Source organism: Struthio camelus, chromosome 15 (assembly GCF_040807025.1).
Source record: "Struthio camelus isolate bStrCam1 chromosome 15, bStrCam1.hap1, whole genome shotgun sequence".
Classification (NCBI taxonomy): domain Eukaryota; kingdom Metazoa; phylum Chordata; class Aves; order Struthioniformes; family Struthionidae; genus Struthio; species Struthio camelus.
Genome location: NC_090956.1, coordinates 15,444,454 through 15,463,153, shown reverse-complemented (window position 1 = coordinate 15,463,153; position 18,700 = coordinate 15,444,454). Strand labels below are relative to the sequence as shown.

Sequence of the window (18,700 nt, the reverse complement as noted above, 5' to 3'; positions counted from 1 at the left end):
CTCTGGGCTGGTCAGGAGGCATCTCCTCTCTATCTCAGCGAAGGAGGATCTTACTATAGAGCTGTTCCAACTGTTGCAGACCATCTCTGTGGAACTTCTCTATTTCCTAACATGACTGACTTAAGCTGCCAGACAGGACTTGCTGTAAAAACAAACAAACAAAAAACACTTTCATCTTTCTGTTCTTTTCTTGACAGTCTTGGGTACAAAGTTGTTAAATAAAAAATAAAAAGCAACTGGTTGCTACATATTACCTCAGTCTCCTGCTCTTTGCAGGACACTGGTGGCTCCTCCTTTTTGCCTTTACCCATCTTCAGTGCCTTTACAGAGGGTAAACGCACCAGTGGATCTTAGGTCCCATTTATAATCCATAAAATTGATCATTTAAAAATAGACTATGTTAGCTCAATTTTTTAATATTTTTACAAAGTGAAAGTGAATATGAAAAAATGTTGTGCTTAAAACAAAATAAAACATAACATAGAAAAATAAAGGATTGTAAAATGGAAATAAGCCAGTAGCATTGACTATAATCTTGTGATCACAAGTTATGGTGGTAACTAAGAGTGTCTCCTTTTGTTATATAGAAAAATTGAATAAAATAAAGAACTCGTCCAGGTAGTTATGTGGTAAATCATTTGGAGATATTTCAGTAACCAAGGAAACATGAGTTTTACCATCACAAGTTTGACGAGAGGTTGATTGGGGTAATATTAAGAATTAGCTGAAAAGGTTTTGCTTTCCCAGACACTTAAGTCCTCTTACCAATAAAGAAAGAACCACCAGCACAAGTGATGGCGTCAGTTACACGGTCTTAAAAATGCTTTTAAACTCTATATGACCACTTGCAACAAGTTTTGATGTAAATTTAATGTACTTCATTAGCATTGCGGCTACCATTGCAAAATTCACTTTTCATTAGAGCTGCAGCACTGAGACTAGCACTAATTTTTTGTTTATGTGGTAAGAGAGAGGTCTTTTGTCCTAGTAGTGTTTGGTAGTTGTTATCAATATTTTCTGTCTAGCTTTTAAGGTTTTATTAAAACTTACAGATTTATCACAGTCTGGAGCAAGATTTCTCCCCCCCCCCTCCTTTTTTCGGTAATGCTCTTTCAAAGGCAGCATTGGTCATTAATATTTCTGCTCACTCTCAGAGCGATGCTTGTATAACATACGACTTTGGAAGATTTCCTTTCTAAAATTCAGAGTTACTCTATGCATTTTATGAAAAGATACACAAAGTATAATTAGTTCTCCTGTTCAAGTGGCAGGGAAAATTTGCTTGAGTTTAGGTAGTTTAACTGTCAAATGTGAATGAATACATCTGTACAAAAGGTATTTGCAGCCTTTGGTGTAAAGGCTGGTGGTAATTCCTGCTTTAAATGGATGGATAAAAAAGACCGTGCAAGAATCTCATAAACAAAGCTTAAAATTGAATTTTTATACTGGCTAACTAATCAGTGGCTGTGTCAGAGGAAGCTCGTTGAATGGCCCTTCAAAGGGAATCTCAGGGAAAGTTTTGCAAATTGTTAGAGCTCGTCTAGTTTTTGTGTCCCTCAAATTGAGGAAGGTCATACCAAGTGAGATAGAGATTTCACGTTGTCTCTTATTTGTGCTTTCCTTGAAAAATGAAGTACTTTTACATTTCAGGCCTAGTGTCTTAATTGATGCAACTTCCCTAATGCCTTTATAATAGAGAGGAGGAAAGGAAAACCTATCAGTGAGGAGCTCTTAATCACATGCATATATTACACTCTGCAGGATTTTTACAGCTCATTTAATAGATTCCTGATGCCCCAGTAATTCTGTCTTTCAAATATTGCCTATTTTAATCAGCTGTTAAGTAAAACTCCAACCATTTCTCAATCTTTTCACGTCACATGCAGGTAAAGAGGTTAGAAAGCACGTGAACAGCAGTTTGTTAAAATTGTTTAGAAGAACAAATTATTATATTGATGTGTAAAGGAAGCAACAAATAATTCCATCAGCCTGCTGCTGAAATGGTCTGTGGAAATGTACAGTGCAACTGCATGTGGCAAATGGATCTTCTGTAACTAAACTTTTCTGAAAGAAGCTGTAACAGTTTTCTCATTGTTTTGTTATGTATATACACTGATATATGGGGATAAGATTCGCTATTGGTCTGATGTGAGCAAAATATTTGTTTTAATTTAGCAACAATATGCCTTAGATGTGTATTTGGATCTCCTGAGTAGGAAGCGGTATCAAATCCTAGGCAGCACGGATTTTTCTTAGCTGAGGTTTATATTTTAACATTTTTGAAAGAGGGCTTGTAGTTGCAGTAATATTGATCATGCTTCTTCGTTCAAATCCACAGGGCCAGGAATGTTCTGGTGCTACCATCCACTTACTCCGGGGATCTCTTCAATTTGGTAACTGCATTGCAAGAGGTATGAAATGTTGTATTCCACATCTCTCCATAGGGAGAGAGATTGTACAGTGAAACTTGCATCCAAAAAAAGTTACACCTAAACTCACTGCCTGTGTGCGACTAAAGATTTATATGACAGTCATTGAGTGGCTGCCCAATTTCTGCCATACCTATTAGCTACTGCTTTTCTTTCATCCAGTGAGAGAAAATGTGGGTGTTGCTTTGATCCACCAGATTATCCCCACTTTATTCTTGCCATCACAAGTGATGTCAAATTTTAGTTATTTTCTTTTATACTATCACAATACCCCTGATTCATTGTATGGTTATGGGAAAAAGATTTGGAGGCCTCTTTCTTGTAAATAGGAACATCCATGATAGCAATGGGTATGCACAAAGCAGAGCTGCTGATTGAATTTTTAAACCAGATTTCCTGTATTACTTTGACAAGAACTGTTAGAGGGGTGCTTTGCAAAATGCCTGGTTGTTTGCAAGTATTTAGTAGTAAAAGTGACAGCATGTGATGCCCAAGAAGCTGCAGTACTTGGCTTTTTTGACTAATTAAACTCCTTGTGGAGTTAGTTGCTAAGGTTTGTATCTGTTTATAAATGCTTTTAAGCAGAACTCGTCCTTAACTTCTGCCACTCAACCTACTTGTGCAACTTTATGGTAACGCTGCCATGTGTCTTCACCCCTCCCATAACAACTCAAATCAGAAGGAATCCCTCTTTTCCTGAGGTTCTCCTCAGACAGCTAGAGAGACTTTTGTGTGTGTCTTTCAAGCATGGATGTACTGGGAGATCCTCCAGTGAAGGAGGCTTTTAGCGCGCCTGCTTGCGGCAAGCACAGCCCCGTCTCGCACGCTCGCTGCCTCGCTCCAGACATCTCCTTCTGCGCAGAGCTATTTCCTTTCCCTTTAAATTGTATTTAGACAAGCTGAGAGAAGTAAGCAGACTCACACATATCAACAGTGAACCCCCCATGCAGGTTGATAGCTGCCTTGGAAGGAAGCACGACTGCAGAAAAACAATGCAGTAAATTACACTGATAGGAAAACAAAGCAGTTAATCTCCTTCCACGTGCCCTTCACTGAAGGCAAGACACTCCCATGCCCCTCCATGTACTGCTATTTACCACACAGGCAAACAAAACAGAAACCTAATTGTCTGAAATGATCCAGACTGTTTCCAGTGCTACAGTCGCGGGAAGTCCTATTGAAACAGGCTTTCATCTGGCAGGTACATTTGTCAAAGGCAGAATGCGTTGGAGAACGTTTTTGATAAATATGGATAGGTCTCTCTCAAAGCATTTCAGCAGGCAAGCTGGTGAGATGCTCTGGAGACATCTGAGGGTAATATTGGTGGGGTACGTAAGTCCTGGGAGCCTGAAAGTGGCATGTGGGAGCAGGAAGCCCTCGTTCCTGGATCGGCAGTGGGCTAGCTGAGGAATAAATGATAAGTTCTGGATCATCTGCCTGCGTGCAAGAGCAGATTAGAAGTCAGGAAAATAAATAGCTGCGAGCTTTAGATTGGCTTGGTGCCGTACGTTATGGTAATTTTTAAGCAATTTCAAGCTTTTTCTTTCACAGAAAATTATACCATGTATTTTTTTCTTACAAAACTCAGTTAAGAAGAAAAAAGCAACTTTTGAGAGTTGGAAAATGTCATCTTTCTCTGTTTTCATGAAACAGGTTTTTTTGTTAGAATATGTTGCTGAATTTCAGATATCTGAAATCCTGTATTTTGGAGGTAGTTCCGTGATCCAAAACACCTTTTTGTACCAAAAGGTTTTGGTTTTATTTTTTCTGAACCGTTTTGACTTTTCAAAGACGAAAAGAGTGTGTCTGGTCTGTAAAATGATTTGATTTATCAGTGGTAAGCCACGTTGTTAGCAGAGATAAAGGACCTTGTTTGCAAGGTGTCCATATCCTCAGAAAAAAAGGAGTTTCCAATAATTGAATAAGGTGTCCTGAATGTATAGATTAAACTAGAAGGCCAACAGCAAGGATGATGAACTTCAGAAGAACAGCTTCTCATCTCTCTGGGGACCTTCATTAGTGAGTCACCAGAAAGGCAATTACTGTACAGTTCTTGTAATGACCAGGATCAGACACAAGCAATCAGTACAGTAGGCAGCAAGAAAGCAAGCAGAAAAAAACCTGTGAAAATATGCCATTAAATCTTAATTATTCTTCAAAAGAAAACAAGCACAACTAGGGGGCAAATAACTGTAAGGAATATACAAAGCTGTATCAAAACCTGCTGGCTCAGGGCAATGATGTTTAGTTTTCAGCAGCAGCAGCGTTTGTTTAAAGCTAAGCACTATGCTCACAGACCATTCAGAGGTACGTTTTCCACCTGTCTGTTAAAAGCCAGAGGAAGAGCTAGCCTTTGCTTCCACAGGATCCTTCCTCAAATTAAGAGCCCATCTATTATTACTGTCTGTATTCTGCCTGTAGAAACCGCAGGAAAGGCTGAGACCCCAGGTGTGCCGACATGCAGTGAAAGGCAGTTTTTCCCAGAAAGACTAGCTTAAAATGCAAAGGAGGAAAGGCTGTGATGGGAATGTAAGAAGGCGAGGTCATGGAGGCTGCACAGCAGAGCTGGGTTTTACTGTGTCCCAGTCCAACATCCTGGCCACTTAAACATCCCACCAGGTTTGCCTCCAGCATATTTGGTGCCTGGTCCGTGGGGTGTATTTAGCCGTGAACGCTCCCCAAGGCCTGGATTTTAGAAGCAGTTTCTTGGCCGCAGTGTGTCCTGCTGAGCTCACAGCGATGTTCTGGGGAAAGCCTTTGGCGATTATGGGAACAGGAGTTTCTTGATTAGGCTCAGTCTTCTTCATAACACATAGTTACAAACTTATAAATAAGGTTATTGGGAAGGAAGAGTTAGTGCATAGTAACTAACTGTCCATGGTGTAATGTGGGTCTACTTGCACAATATGACACTTTTTTTTATATGATATTTCTGTCTTTCAAAAAGATGAAGCTGTTCAGCATCAAAAAGACAAAAATGCAGAACAAAAAATTGTCCCACTCTTAGCATAAGGTTCACTGTTCTGAAGCTGAGTTTCTACGAGATGGGAAAGGATGAGGTTTGGGGCACACACTCAGGCTCATTTCTACTCGTTACAAAACATATTCATGAGAAAGGCTGTTGAAAGAGGCAAAAAAACAAAACAAAACAACCAAACAAAAAAACTAGCAAGGGGATAATGGTACTTGTAATGGCTATATGAAATTGATCTGTTTATTTGGTAAGTGCATGTAAATTCTCTGAAATTTACTGGCTGCCTCCACACTGAGGGAGATTTGATTGTAAAATTGATAACTTGCTCAGAATATCCTTCCTTCACAGAAGTGCATTGAGGAAGTTACTTATCTGCACGGTTTTGTGGATGTGGCTCCAGAGTATTGTATGAGTAATTGTCTAATGACTTTTTCCTGAGTATATTTTTCATAGTGCATCATATTTTCCCTGCAGAAAGAATAATTATGTAAATAACTATTATCAGAATATAGTGTGCAGCTAAAAAGTGTAAGATGTATTATATGATCATATATTTGTACAGTAAGTCTGACTCTGTAAAAGATAAAAGTGAATATTGAAACTGTGGTACTTTATTTATATCTAGTTCTATGCATGTATCACCTAAGGTATTTTAATAATTTAAAGATTTGTTATATCTGATACAGGCTATTCAATGTGAGAAATCACCCAAAGGAAACAGTAGAGTGCTTTGCATCCAGAACTCCCAAATACGAGGACTAAAATTGGTGATGCATCAGTGCTTTTGATTTCAATGTTGACTGTCACAGTGATATTCCCTCAGTAAGGATTCCTCCAGTTTTCTTGGGAAATCAAACAAGATAACAGGAATAATTAATCTGTGGTGCTTCTAAGCATTGGCTGTTTTCTTTAAAAAAAAAAAAAAAAAAGTCTAATTTTTCATCTTTTTATGTTCTAAACAGCTATTTAATGTGATCTGTAAAATAATTTTTATGTATAAATCTAGAGGAGGATGTGGTATGTCCTGAAGTTAGTTTGGAAGAAGAAGGATGTGTTTTCCAGTGTTCTGCTTTCAGCGATCACTAGTAATAAAATAAAAAAAAAATTGAGATGACATGTTGCAATAGAGCAATACATTACATTCACAAAACTGAAGTTCATCCGATGGTTATGTTCTTCAAAATAACTTGTTAGGCCTAAATCAAACTAGTTCCTAAATAATTTTGATCAACATGCTCTATTGGAGCTGTTTGAGGATGGCTATGTTTATTTTCAGTAAAACTAGGTTAGAAAGTAGAGAAATAGAGATCAATAACTCTTCTTGCTAAAAACACTTGTCTGTTGTTTTAGCATAATTATGGAGCCAAATATATGTTGTAGACTAAATCTCAATTCTGAAAACCAAATTTTCTATGTATGAAGTCATGGTAGTTTCCTGGATCCTTAACATTTATGATTTTGTATTATAATTTTGCAGCATGCACAGATTTCTTTCTCTTTCCTTTGCCCTCCCCCGGTGTGCCTTTAAAATATGCTACTGTTGTTTTCTCTCAAGCAGCCAGAGCATCAGAGTTGAAATTAACCTGCATAATTACCCAATGAATCAAAACGAACCAGGTAATTGTGGCGCTGTGCAAGCCACTCCGTGAGCAGTTGGTCATGCAGCTGCACTGCGCTGATGCGTCCCATTCCTGTGACTGAGAGTCTGGTTTTGGTGGGAGTGCTGGTTCTGCTTGGGTCAGTCTCCCCACCTGAAAAATGAATGTAATGATACGTATGAATACTTGGTGGTTATCTAATGCCTTGCAATGGTTTATGAACTGTGCTTCTGTCAACCTGTGCGCAGAGTAAGGTTGCATGCACCTTCAGGACATCGTTCACAGGAAGCCTTGTCTGCAGTACACCTGAAACATGGCTTCTTTACAGAATCCTTGGGTACTAAGCAAAACCTAATCAACAGATTTCCATGATGTTCTTATCTTCCTTTGGCACCTGTAACATTTTATCAAATTCTTCATGAATATAATGTGAATTAATCAATATGAATAAACAGGTATTCATAGGGCTGTCATATTTCTGCCAGCAAAAAAGAGCGAAACCTCTCATTGGCCTCTTTTTTAGCTGCCAACCCTTACCGTTGACCTGGCTCTCCATGTGCTACTGTGGTTGGCTGTTTGAATTGTCTGAATTATGAAGTACCTCGACACATTTACCATAACTGTAAAGCACATTTGATACATATGAAGATGATATCCAGCAAAAATTGGATTTATAGCAGCCGTAGGCAGGCTGCCACGAATCCAGACCGTAAGTGTTATTTCAAGTTATGCGTGGGTCTCTGGAACAAGGAGGTCAAGTGACTTGCCAAGGTTATCTAAATAAACTGTCACGCTTGGCACTAAAATTCAGCAACTCATGGCTCCCAAAATCTATATTCAGTTTATTATCGGTGCTATCCTTCAACTGCTCTACAGTCTTTATTTTTGCATCAGTGTGCTCTGTTTCAGCAATTAATAGTAACTATCCCTACTATGCTTCATTTCTGTATAAGCTTAACTAGTATTTATTGCCAACTCTCATGAGAATGTGACATGAGTTCATAAGCTAGGTGGAGAGGTCCTTTATGGCAAGATGTTTTCTTTCTGGATCTTCCTTTTTGATACTTCATATTTTGTCCTTTGCTTTCCTGTTCACCCTTTCTTATTTTTCTTGACAACTTTGATGTCAATTGGGCTGACAGGTCAAAGTGAGCAGTAGTCTTTTCTTCTGATCAGATGAAGCATATCACCTATTACATGTTCTTAGATGGTGATGTGACCTGGAGCAAATCTCAGTTCGTTCCCAAATGCAGATCTTTGGAATTGTGTTAATTTTGTGAGCAAAAAGTGATATTCAATTCTTTATATATAATTTTGAAAGTAATTTTTAATATTAAACTTGAATAGCTTTATTTGTTGCATTGTTAGTGCTAACTTAATGTTTTTGGTACATTTGGTGTCCAGCTTCCTTTTTGAGTTCGTTCTCTTCTTAGCTGTGTCAGTACCTGAACTCTGACACAATTCAGGTCGTGCTACCAGGTTTTGTTGTTGTTCAGTGAGACTTTTTTATCGTTTTTGGGCACGATACATGACAAAAAAAGATAATATTTTGCTGCACTAGTCTGGCTACATGCCTATGCTTTTTAAAGTAGTCGAAGCACCATCTGCAACTTTTTAGAGAAATGTAATGGGGGAGAGGAGGAGGTACACAAGGCAGCTGCCTTGCAGTGATGCTTTGTTTTAGAAATTTCAATGTATATGTAAAGTTGCTGTTTATCTTCAAGCAATTCATCTTCAGATGGATGCCTACTAGAAGTCAAAGCCTTTAAAAAATAGCCACAAATTTTTAATTTTCTGACTTGAGTTATCTTATTGGTCTTTGATTTTTATTGGGACACACTCTCAGCAATTCAAACCCTTTAAAGACTTTTGTCGTTAGGTTTGCAAAACTGGAAGTACTAGAAAGACTGGCTAAAAGCTCTTGATTCTTACAAACACAGGTTGGTGCCTTCTCTGGCAGCAACTCACTCATAGGTGCTTCCTTTGTTGCTTTTTTAAGCTTGCCCTTAGGAAGCTCCTAATGTGAGAGAGTTGAAGATGTAGACGTGACAGTAATAGTATAATACCAACTCTTTCCCAAAAGGAAAAATTCTGTCAAGATACAAAGGAGTTTGTTTATAATTCTGTTTAGTTTTAATAGCCGCTAATCTATGTTAATGGATAGCACTGCAGAACACTTCATTTTCTTACTCCTGTGGAACTTTTCTCAGACCCAAAGGGACAAGCTAAATATATGCTCAAAAAACAACAGCAGCAAAAAACACCCCAAAACAAACAAACAAAAAAACCCCACAACAGTTTAGGAAAATTTTGTTTTAGCATAATTATTCCATTTAACTGTTTTTCTCTGGTTTCTTATTGCGCAGTGGAAGTTTTGTGTTTTTATCAGTGAGTTTTGTGCCTAGCCTTTGTAGGTTCAACAGCTCTCCTGCCCATGGACTGAGTTTTGCCCTCATTAGCTGGATTAGCAGACTTGACGCAACAGGTATGAGTGCGCCTGGTGTCCCCGAGTCCTCCTCCTGGGAGCTGTAACTAGAGAACTCTTTTCATACGAGGAGCAGTAAAACCAAAAAACACAGTAGCATAATGAACAGGCTACATGTTTAATTACTATCTTACCTTATATTTGGTTTTCCCCTAGAAGTTCAAGACTTAGTTGCTGTGAATTTCATAGTGTGCATGTGTATTTTATTTGGAGGATGCAGTGAGGTTTAGGTTATCCGGCTCCTGAAAATACTTTATAGATTTCTCGCACTCTCTGGAAAGGAGGATCGTTTTCATCTGTGATTATTGTCCTGGTCTTGTTCACTTTCAGCCTCGTGAAACACCCTAACTTTACCATAACTAGTGGTACAAGTAATTATTATTTTTAACAGCTCATTTATCAGGAGATGTTTTATCTAGATTCATCTAAATCATTCTCTTTCAACTACCTTTTCCCAAACCAACCCATAGGGCAAAGCAAGTTTTTATTGTAAGTGTTTCCCTGACCTGGTCTAGCTACAAAGTATTACTGTATTAACGAAGATCATTCCTATGTCCTTCATTTCTGTTTACATCATTAGATGGATGAGTAGCAGATAAAGAAAAAAAATCTAGTACGTTCTATCCGAAGGCATTTTAAATTAATTTAGAAGATTAAGCATACCTGCTTCAAGAGCAGGAAGCACTTTGCAGCACTTGATTGTTAGCAACAGCTAACGAAAGACCAAAGGAAACATTTTTATTCCATTCACAATGAATAATTTTCCCTTACTGCTAGTTTTCTTCTTGAAATATAAACCACAGATATATTTCATCGTTAACCTTTTGAACCAGGCCAAGTATAATTGGCAATTCTCCTGCAATCTCCATTTGTCTGTATTATGCATTCCTTTTATGGAAGAAATAATTGTCATTTTTTCTGTGTACTGTTTTTTCGGCCAATCTTTATAAAGGATCAGAAATACTATAAAGCCCCCCAAATGATATCCTGTTCCAGCCCGGTTTAGCCAAACAACAGTCTGTGATGGTACTTCAATCTCCTCTTTGTGAAAGAGGAGTACAATTGAGAAATTCTGTAAGAATGAATAAATGAGAGTCTCTCTAATTTGCTGGATTCTTACACTTCCCTCTGTTTAAGTCTGGTTAAAAGGTTCTTAGAGATGCTTATGCTACCTCCTAACATATCATAACACCCAACGGTGACTTAAAAGTTGTGCCATGAGGTACACCTGTCTTGTCTGAAATCACCTGGTGTCAGTAATGACACCCTATGCTTACTGAAGAGCTAATCACAAATTTGGCCAACTGTAGCTGGAATTGCTTCTTAATATCTTAGCTGTCAGCCTGCAAATATGTCTTTTTGACAGTATATTTGCAGGAATATATACGACATAGTAACAGATAACAGAACGGCCTTAGTGTCAGGAGGAGAAAAGACTAGCTTCAGTCAAGATGAAGGATGATATGTTTCAGTGCTTTTATGAAAAGTAGCAGAAGACTTCAGAAAAGGGCTACATTAAGATTTTTGATGGACTTTCCTTATTGAATTAGTATCTTCCCCACCTCCCACCCCATTGCTTCCTTGCTGATTGCCCTTTCCACCTAATCCTTATTAAATAAATTTTAAAAAATCACAGACATGATTTTTATTTCTCGCATTAGTTATGCGTCTGCTGAGTGCACTGTTCACTAGTGGGTACCAGGATGTTGCCTTACAATAGAGATGACACAGAACGGGCATAGATTTCCATTAGAAATGCAGTTATCAGGCAGGTTAGTTGACCGTTTACTGCTCCTTTGGCCCACAGTCTGTTATATAAGACAAAAGTTGGAGTAATATGTTTTGATTTATCTGCCCTAGTCCAGCTGACTTTTAAAGTCCGTGGGAGCTGTGCCTTTGGCTGCCTCCTGAGACAAGCGTAGAGCGCTTGGCAGGTGGACTTTCACTAACATCTTGAGATCTACAGATAAAAGCCTTTAGAGGGGAACTGGAGAGTATCCAATGTTGGCTTTGCTTTCATTGTACAGTGCTATACTCTTTCTGTAGCATATCTGCGCATTTTTTCCATTTCAGATCTCCAAATTAACTCTAGGCTGAATTGCTAGTCATGTAAAGTTGTTGTTAGGAATATGGGGAGTTAATGGCCTCTGAACATTACCAGTTCGTACACCTGTTTGTTGAAAACCTACGGTGAAGTGACTGAGTGGCCCATCGTTCTCTCATTTTGGGAACCTCAAATCTTTATATAGTTTATTTTGAGATTTCAGACTATTTCCTATGAAAGAGTATGTGCATCCAGCAAGTAAAATGGCAGTTTATCACAGCCAAATAGCTTATCTTTGCTGATTGTATCAACAGAAAAGCTTTGAATCGGGTAGATTTGGAGACTAGACAACTTGACCATGATGCTTATTCCAGCGATGCAAAGGAGTTTACAGCACCCTGTTTCATGCTGTTTCTTTCCACTGGAGAAGAGGAAAGGTAAGAAGAAAAGAGAACTTGTATTTTCTGCAGTTTTTATCAGGCATCCTTCACTTAGTTAGGAACTAGAGGTTCAGGGATTGCATTAGGTCGTTGGTTATAATAGTTCTGATTAATCCAAGAGACTAGTTAGGTGGTGGTATACTGCTGTATAACGCGGTACTTTATGGCAGAAAGTAAACTTGCTCTTCAGTACGTTGTTGTGTGGATAAGAAATACTTTTTTCAAAAGGTTTTTAACTGTTCTGAACAAATCCAGACTTGCTGTGTGAATTCAGGTTGTTGCAGTTGGTGCACGTCTGACTTAAAAGGCTATTGGGATGTGAGAATAGATGTTTCTGTATTCATCCAGTTATTGCCCCTTTTTTCTTTAAATCCGTAACTTGAAGCTATTAGAGGTATTAATTTCTTTCATTAATAAAAATAGACTTCTAGTAGTTTTATAACCCCCTTTGCAGAGGACTGCGTGTTCTGTAGATATCTATCAGACTTGTTCTGGCAAAACGTTGCCTATGAGGTGGGTAAGCATTATTACTAACATTATTAGGGAAACCAGAACAGTTATGATCAATTTTAAAGTAATTACATTAGGCGTTTTAGATTCCGGGCTTTTGGTAACTCATTGCAAGAAACTTCCATTCTCCTGCCATGTGGCATTGCAACCTTTTAAAAGAAAAATTAAGCGTCCAGACACTAAAGTGTTGGCTTGGCCGATATGGCATAGGAAGCCAGTGGCTAAATTAAGAAGAGAAATGATAGTCATCTCATTTATCTCTTTCAGACAAATGACCTTCTTCATCACTTGAAGGTACTTAGTGTTTTGAAAATATTCTGTCACAATATCTAACACAGGAAAAAGGAAAAAAAAAATCACTGTCTTAATTCCTTCAAGTAAGGATAGAGTCACAGTCTGTTTTTGGATAAAATATACCATTTTGTATTGTAGTTCGGTAGAGTTGTACCTGTAGGAGAGTGGTGCTGATGCATTAAGAACATCAATCCACCCTCCTGTACTATATGCCTGCAAACAGTTATATGTTTCATGCAAGTGCCAGTATGCATGCACGAGCACCGGGCTGGGATAACACTGTGCTCCTCCGCTGGTGCTAACCATCTAAAATACCATAGTCATTTCTGATCACATTACTTGACAAAGATGGAGAGAATACTTTTAAAAAGGATGTTAGAAGATCTTTTTCAATATACTTGATTCTAAGAAAGCATTAAGTCCGCTGAATAGTGGAAGTAATAGGAATCACTCAACTTGCCTTAAGGCCATGACAAAACTGTAATTTTGTTGATAATTCTGCAGCCCTATGAACTGTTCTCATTTGCTCTATAAATTGCACTGAGGAATAACCTTTTTGGAATAACAGTATGTTAATTTCTCTATGTTTAAGTAGGGTATAAGTAGTTAAAATAGAAAGCAGCCCAAATACAATAGCTTCTTATGATATTGCACACCCATTAACATAAACTGGAACCCAACAGATCAATAGTTAAATACCATTAAAAGCAGTCTTGAAAAAAAAATCATAATTGACTTTGCCATATGTCTTGTTTTCTTACCACACTATCTTCAGAGTGAAACACAATCACCGTTCATAGAGAAGCTAATTATCCACTGTCAGTTAAGCCCTCAATAACTGATCTCTTGGCAGCTGGTAATAACTTCAAACCCCACTGCACACTGCAGTCACATACATGTTAATTCACTGGAGAAAGATGGGGAACAGAGCTCATCCGTTCCCCAAATACCACAAGTAGCAGCAATTACCTTCTTCAGGATAGATTTCCTTGACTGCTTCTCTTCAGTTTTGGACTTGCATTTTCTATGGCTATGTAAGGCTTGAACGTTTCAAACCCAGAATGATGGAAACGTAGCTTTGGTTTTGCCTTCTGTTTTTGATCAATATATGAAACTATGCTCAGAAACCTTACCTTGTGGTTTTTTGTCTGAAATTTTGTTGCAGGTTGCCTTTTTGTGTAGTTTTGCAGAGAAATCATGAGTATTTTGACTGAATTTTGACTTTGCTAAAGCAGGGAATGGGAGGTGTAGTGAATGAGAGAAGAGCTGGCTTGAAAGTCCGTCAGTACACCGGTGTGAACTTCTCCAGGTTGTGAAACTGGAGTTTCTCCATCTCCAAGCATCGCACCACCGGGGAGCAGTCCGTTTCCCACGCTATCCCAGATTAGCTCCGGTTCCTGTCTCAGATTTTTCTCATGCTTTGATCTGAAGCCAGTGGTATCTATTGGTTTTAAATTACAGCATTTTGTAATTAACTACTTTAGGAGCTACTTTGCGTATAAAGAGTTGAAAGTCAAAAGCCTTTTAGCTTTGTTCCATTACCGTAAAAGTGATGACAAAACACTAGTGAGTGCAGAAGGAGGAGGAAAACAGAAATACGATTAAAGGGTTTTTATGGCTCTCTTTAAATATAAGTAAATGTTCAGCAATAGTGCTTGATTTGGGAGAACATGAAGGAGAAACTCATGTCACTTCAACTGCATAAAGGTATGTGGGGAAATTAAAAGAACAGGATAAATTTCAGGCAAGTTGTACATGACGGGTGAATGGAGCAAGTCCGACTTCCTTTCAGGTGAGCGGTAGCATTTGTGGCCCCAGTAATGAAATCTCTTAATAAACGTACAGTGCTGAAAGGATTTTTTTGTTTTTCCTGTTGCAGTCCTGCTTCAGACAGTTCCTTAACATTGAGACAAAATCTCAATGTCTTTGTACTCTAATTTCTTTTATTTGTAACATTTGTTTTAATGCATCTCAGGGATAGGTTGAGTTGATTTAATTAATAGTTGCAAAGTATATTTGTATCCTCACATTAAAAGATCTGCTCCATATCTCTCTCTGTCTTGTTCTCTATCACAGAAGTATTTAAGGTCTCGGGCATTATTATACACAAAGGAGGAAATTAAAATGTTTCTGGTGATTGTTCCTCCTTGTTGGGCAGCCACATTTTTCGGTGCTTTTTGGTCAGTGATACAGGCTGTTATATAGCAGTGAATCAATAGATGACTGGTGTAGCCTTTTCTCTTAATTGTCACCGTCTCCACTATAGACAGATCAAATCTTTTTTTTCTTCTTTTTGGTGCTCAGGAAAGAAAGGAATTGCCATGATAATAGAGCAGTCTTTAGTTCGCTTCCTCTTTTTTTCTCATCACACAGGCATACGCATCCATCTATCACTATTGTAATGTGCTTTTAAGGTATAAAAGGCTGTTTAGTACATCTTTTTAGTAACTACCTCTGCATAATAGGAGCACCAAAACTGAGGGTACTTTTCATTCTCAGAACAACTGGAATATTTCTAAGTAGATGAATAAAGGAGCTCTTTAAGGAGGAACATCAGGAGAACCAAATAAGCTAGTGATATTACAAGATCCATGAAAATAATTCTCTTAAAGCTGTTTGGATATTTAATTAAACTCTATGTTCTGATGACTGTAAATATTTAATATATATTTAAATATATGCCTTCATTTTCTTGGCATATTCAAAACTCACACTTGTCTTTGTGCCAACTACTGTGCTGGACACGCCAATTTGTGAAGATGATAGTAATGTAACGCAAACCTTCTTAAAAGGTAATAGCAAAGTAACTGTGTTGGAGGTATGGGAAAAAGGAGATTAGGGTATTATTCGGTCTTTCACAGGTGCCGGTAAAGGGCTGTCTTGAACAGTTTAGTCCTTAAGTTCCAGAAAGTTTGTAAACGTTTCTCTGTAGCAGCATATGCTTCTATGTAAGGTCTGCTGGGGGATCCAGTCTTTTCCTTTCCTTGCCTGGTCCAAGGCAAATTTTGCTCCACATCTGGATGTTTTTACAGAGTGCTTTGCATGTCCAAATGACACATCTGTGATCTTGCTGTAAAAATTACAGCCTAGGAAATCAAATGTCTCTGGTGAAGATTGTAATCTTGTGCTCTGGGATGAAGGGCCCGTCTGTCACTCCATCAGACTAACTGCCTACGTTGCAGAGATTGTGCTGACTCATTACACGGATGTAGCTTGCACCAAATGGCAGGCAGCTGGGCTCCTCGGATGTAGTGCCCGGAGCAGTAGAGAGGGGGAGATGGGACAGAAGATAACCGTGTACGAGACGGCAGCTGAACTGAGGTTTTAATATGTGACTATTTTGCTGATCAGGGTATCTCCAAACTGTGTGGTGAGGAACACTAAGTGAGCCTTTCCATGCTCCTCTTCACCTAGGAACAATTTAAGGTGAATGCTACGTCTAGAAGAAAGCATCCTTTAGTCCTAAGAAGAGAAGTGGGGCCTTACAGTAATATGCATTTTTTATTTTGCAAGTGAAGTGTTATTTTTCAGTGTTTGAGATACAGCAGAGAGATGCTCTAGGTAAAGAAAGCCAAGTTCTTTAAAATACAAATACATTACTGTGATCCCCTTCTTCCATGACTGCCTGTTTTCCCCTTTTATCCAAATTACTTTAATCTGTTTTAGAGGTCTATGTAATTCCTACCGTTGTTCCTATGGTTGTTTTACCAAAGCGATGGTTGCTTTCTGAAGGGTGAGACTTGCCGGGGTAAGCGGAGCGCCCATGTGCAGGCTCGGGGTGACCTGCCGGCTGGGGCCAGCGAGCAGCAACCTGTCGTGCTTTAGTTGCAGAAAGAAAAGGACCTACTGTAGAAAGCCTGGCATAAGACACGAGTTAGTGCAGGACAAAAGAACTTGCTCCTGCAAATCTAGTCATCTTGGAGTTTATTTGATCCTGCCACTTCACACCTCTTAATCCAGTAATGCCTATATCTGTTTATCCAGGCACAAAGGAGGATTACTCTGTTTTCCCTCTTCCTCACTCCTACATGCATCTGTGCACAGAGGTTGAACCCATTTCAATGAAAAATGCACTTAGCTTAAACTACCCACTTATGGCTAGCACTTCCATAGTAAAATCTTACATTTTATAAAATTTCTTTCACCTGAGAGGTTTTGATAGCTGCTTACATCATGAAGGCTGCAAATTATTTGTAAACAAGGCCTTACTATTTGCAAACTTAGATGTTGTTTTGTAAAGTAAGATGGATTGAATTATTATGGGCAAATTCCTAACGTTACTCTTGTTTACAGCACACTTCCCTTAACAATAAATCTCTGAGCCCGTGGGCACTTTCAATTACTGCATCTTCCTTGCTCAGCGAAGGAGCTCATAAACCTCCCTCACTGTCATACCACTTCACAAGATCTCTGTACGTAACAAAGACTCTGTTGTCTGACAGTGTTTGTTTTAAGAGGGACTTATTAAATAAGTAATTTGCATGGCTCGGATGTGACTGTGATAAACATGGATTACACGGAGGAGTACAGAAAACTTGGACCTTTCTTCATAGTCCTAGCTAGTATGTATATGGCAAAATTTTATTCATATGCTGCATGAAAAATGGGTAGGAAATACCATGGAATTAAGTCTTGAAAATTTATGCAAGATTTTTGTGATGTATAAAAGAATGGAAATTTTTCCCACGATTAGCGCTCTCAAGTGTACAGCACTGAAACGAGAGTGTATCACTTCACAATATTTCAAGTTTTTTTGCATTTTAAAGAAACCAGAAGTTGCAGCTGTTAAGGCATAGATATCTCTTCTGCAGTGGGTTTTATGGCATTATTTACATAGGGGTCATATTTCCATAAACTCTTTCTGGACCTACACAGGTAGCAAAGGAACACACACTCTCATTTTACAGATATAAAAACGAGGTGTGTGTAGGAAATAAAATTCAAATTTCATAACAGCCCTTCTTTTCTGTTCACATCTAGAAAAAACACGGAGAATGTAGGAATCACCGCTGACAAGTCCTAACAGTTTGTCCTGTGGGTAATCTCATTTTAAGGTTGTAAAGGGCATGGCTGTTTTTTAATAGAAATTACCATTTTCTGCTCACTCCCAGTGAGTTAACTGAAAATAAATAAATAAATCTAGATGCCTATGAGAAAAGTAATGGTCCAAGTTCTTTGAACATGGATAGCTAAAAGTAATTTCTGAAATTTGCGCTTAGAAGTATATATTGATACAGTAAAAAGATCGAGTTGCTAGTGGAAACTGGAAGTGTTCAACACTTCTGAAAATCAGTCCAACATTAGTTACCTAAATGCCCATTAGAAAGCTAATTTAGGGATGTTAGTTAGAAAACGTTGATGAATATTACCAGTATCGTACTAAACTGTTAAACAAGTAATAGTGGAAAGTCTATTATGCCTCCACATAAAAGTATTTCTTAAAATAAATAATAATAAAAATATATGAAGCATAAAAATCTATCACAAAATAACTGTAATCCCATTTTGTAACAGTAATAGATAGATCGTAGCAAGCTTCACTGATCTTTTTATGCCAAATTTGTTTTCTATTTGTCAAATGGGATGTAAAAGACAGGGTACCTCCCTATATGGTATATCAGTATGTAACCTCTACTTCTGGTAAGCAGTCTACGTTCCTTTAGCAGTTCTAGTTTCACGTTTAAGAGTCTTCAGCTGTCAAAAGTTTATTTTCGGTCAGCAGCAGACCTGTGGCTGGCTGGGAGTAGAAAGAAAACAGCGAAAGCCGGGAGGTCCGCTGTTGCTTGGGGTACGCTCGCTCTAGAAGTGAGCAAACCCAGCGCAGTATGTCCATCACAGAAAATAGGGCTCAGGAGGCCACCAAGACCGATCCTGTGACTCGGGACAGAAGCAGCAGTATCTGTTGCCTTCTTTGCCCCCACTAATT

The 18,700-nt window shown here is 38.4% G+C and overlaps 1 protein-coding gene across 6 annotated transcripts in view; it reads left to right on the top strand.

Annotated features, from left to right (window-relative positions):
- LOC104149733 (uncharacterized) overlaps positions 1-18,700 on the top strand; it is a 308,193-nt gene that overhangs the window by 125,826 nt on the left and 163,667 nt on the right. For 5 of the 6 annotated variants that reach the window (XM_009683528.2, XM_009683527.2, XM_009683526.2 and 2 more), the window contains one exon: positions 2,339-2,411. The exons of the other annotated variant lie outside the window; for it this stretch is intronic. Coding sequence is in view for 3 of the 5 variants with exons in the window: in XM_009683526.2 (XP_009681821.2) it covers positions 2,339-2,411 (73 nt within the window). In the remaining 2 variants the exon portion in view is untranslated. The remainder of the gene's footprint in view (positions 1-2,338; positions 2,412-18,700) is intronic. 6 annotated transcript variants of the gene reach the window in all.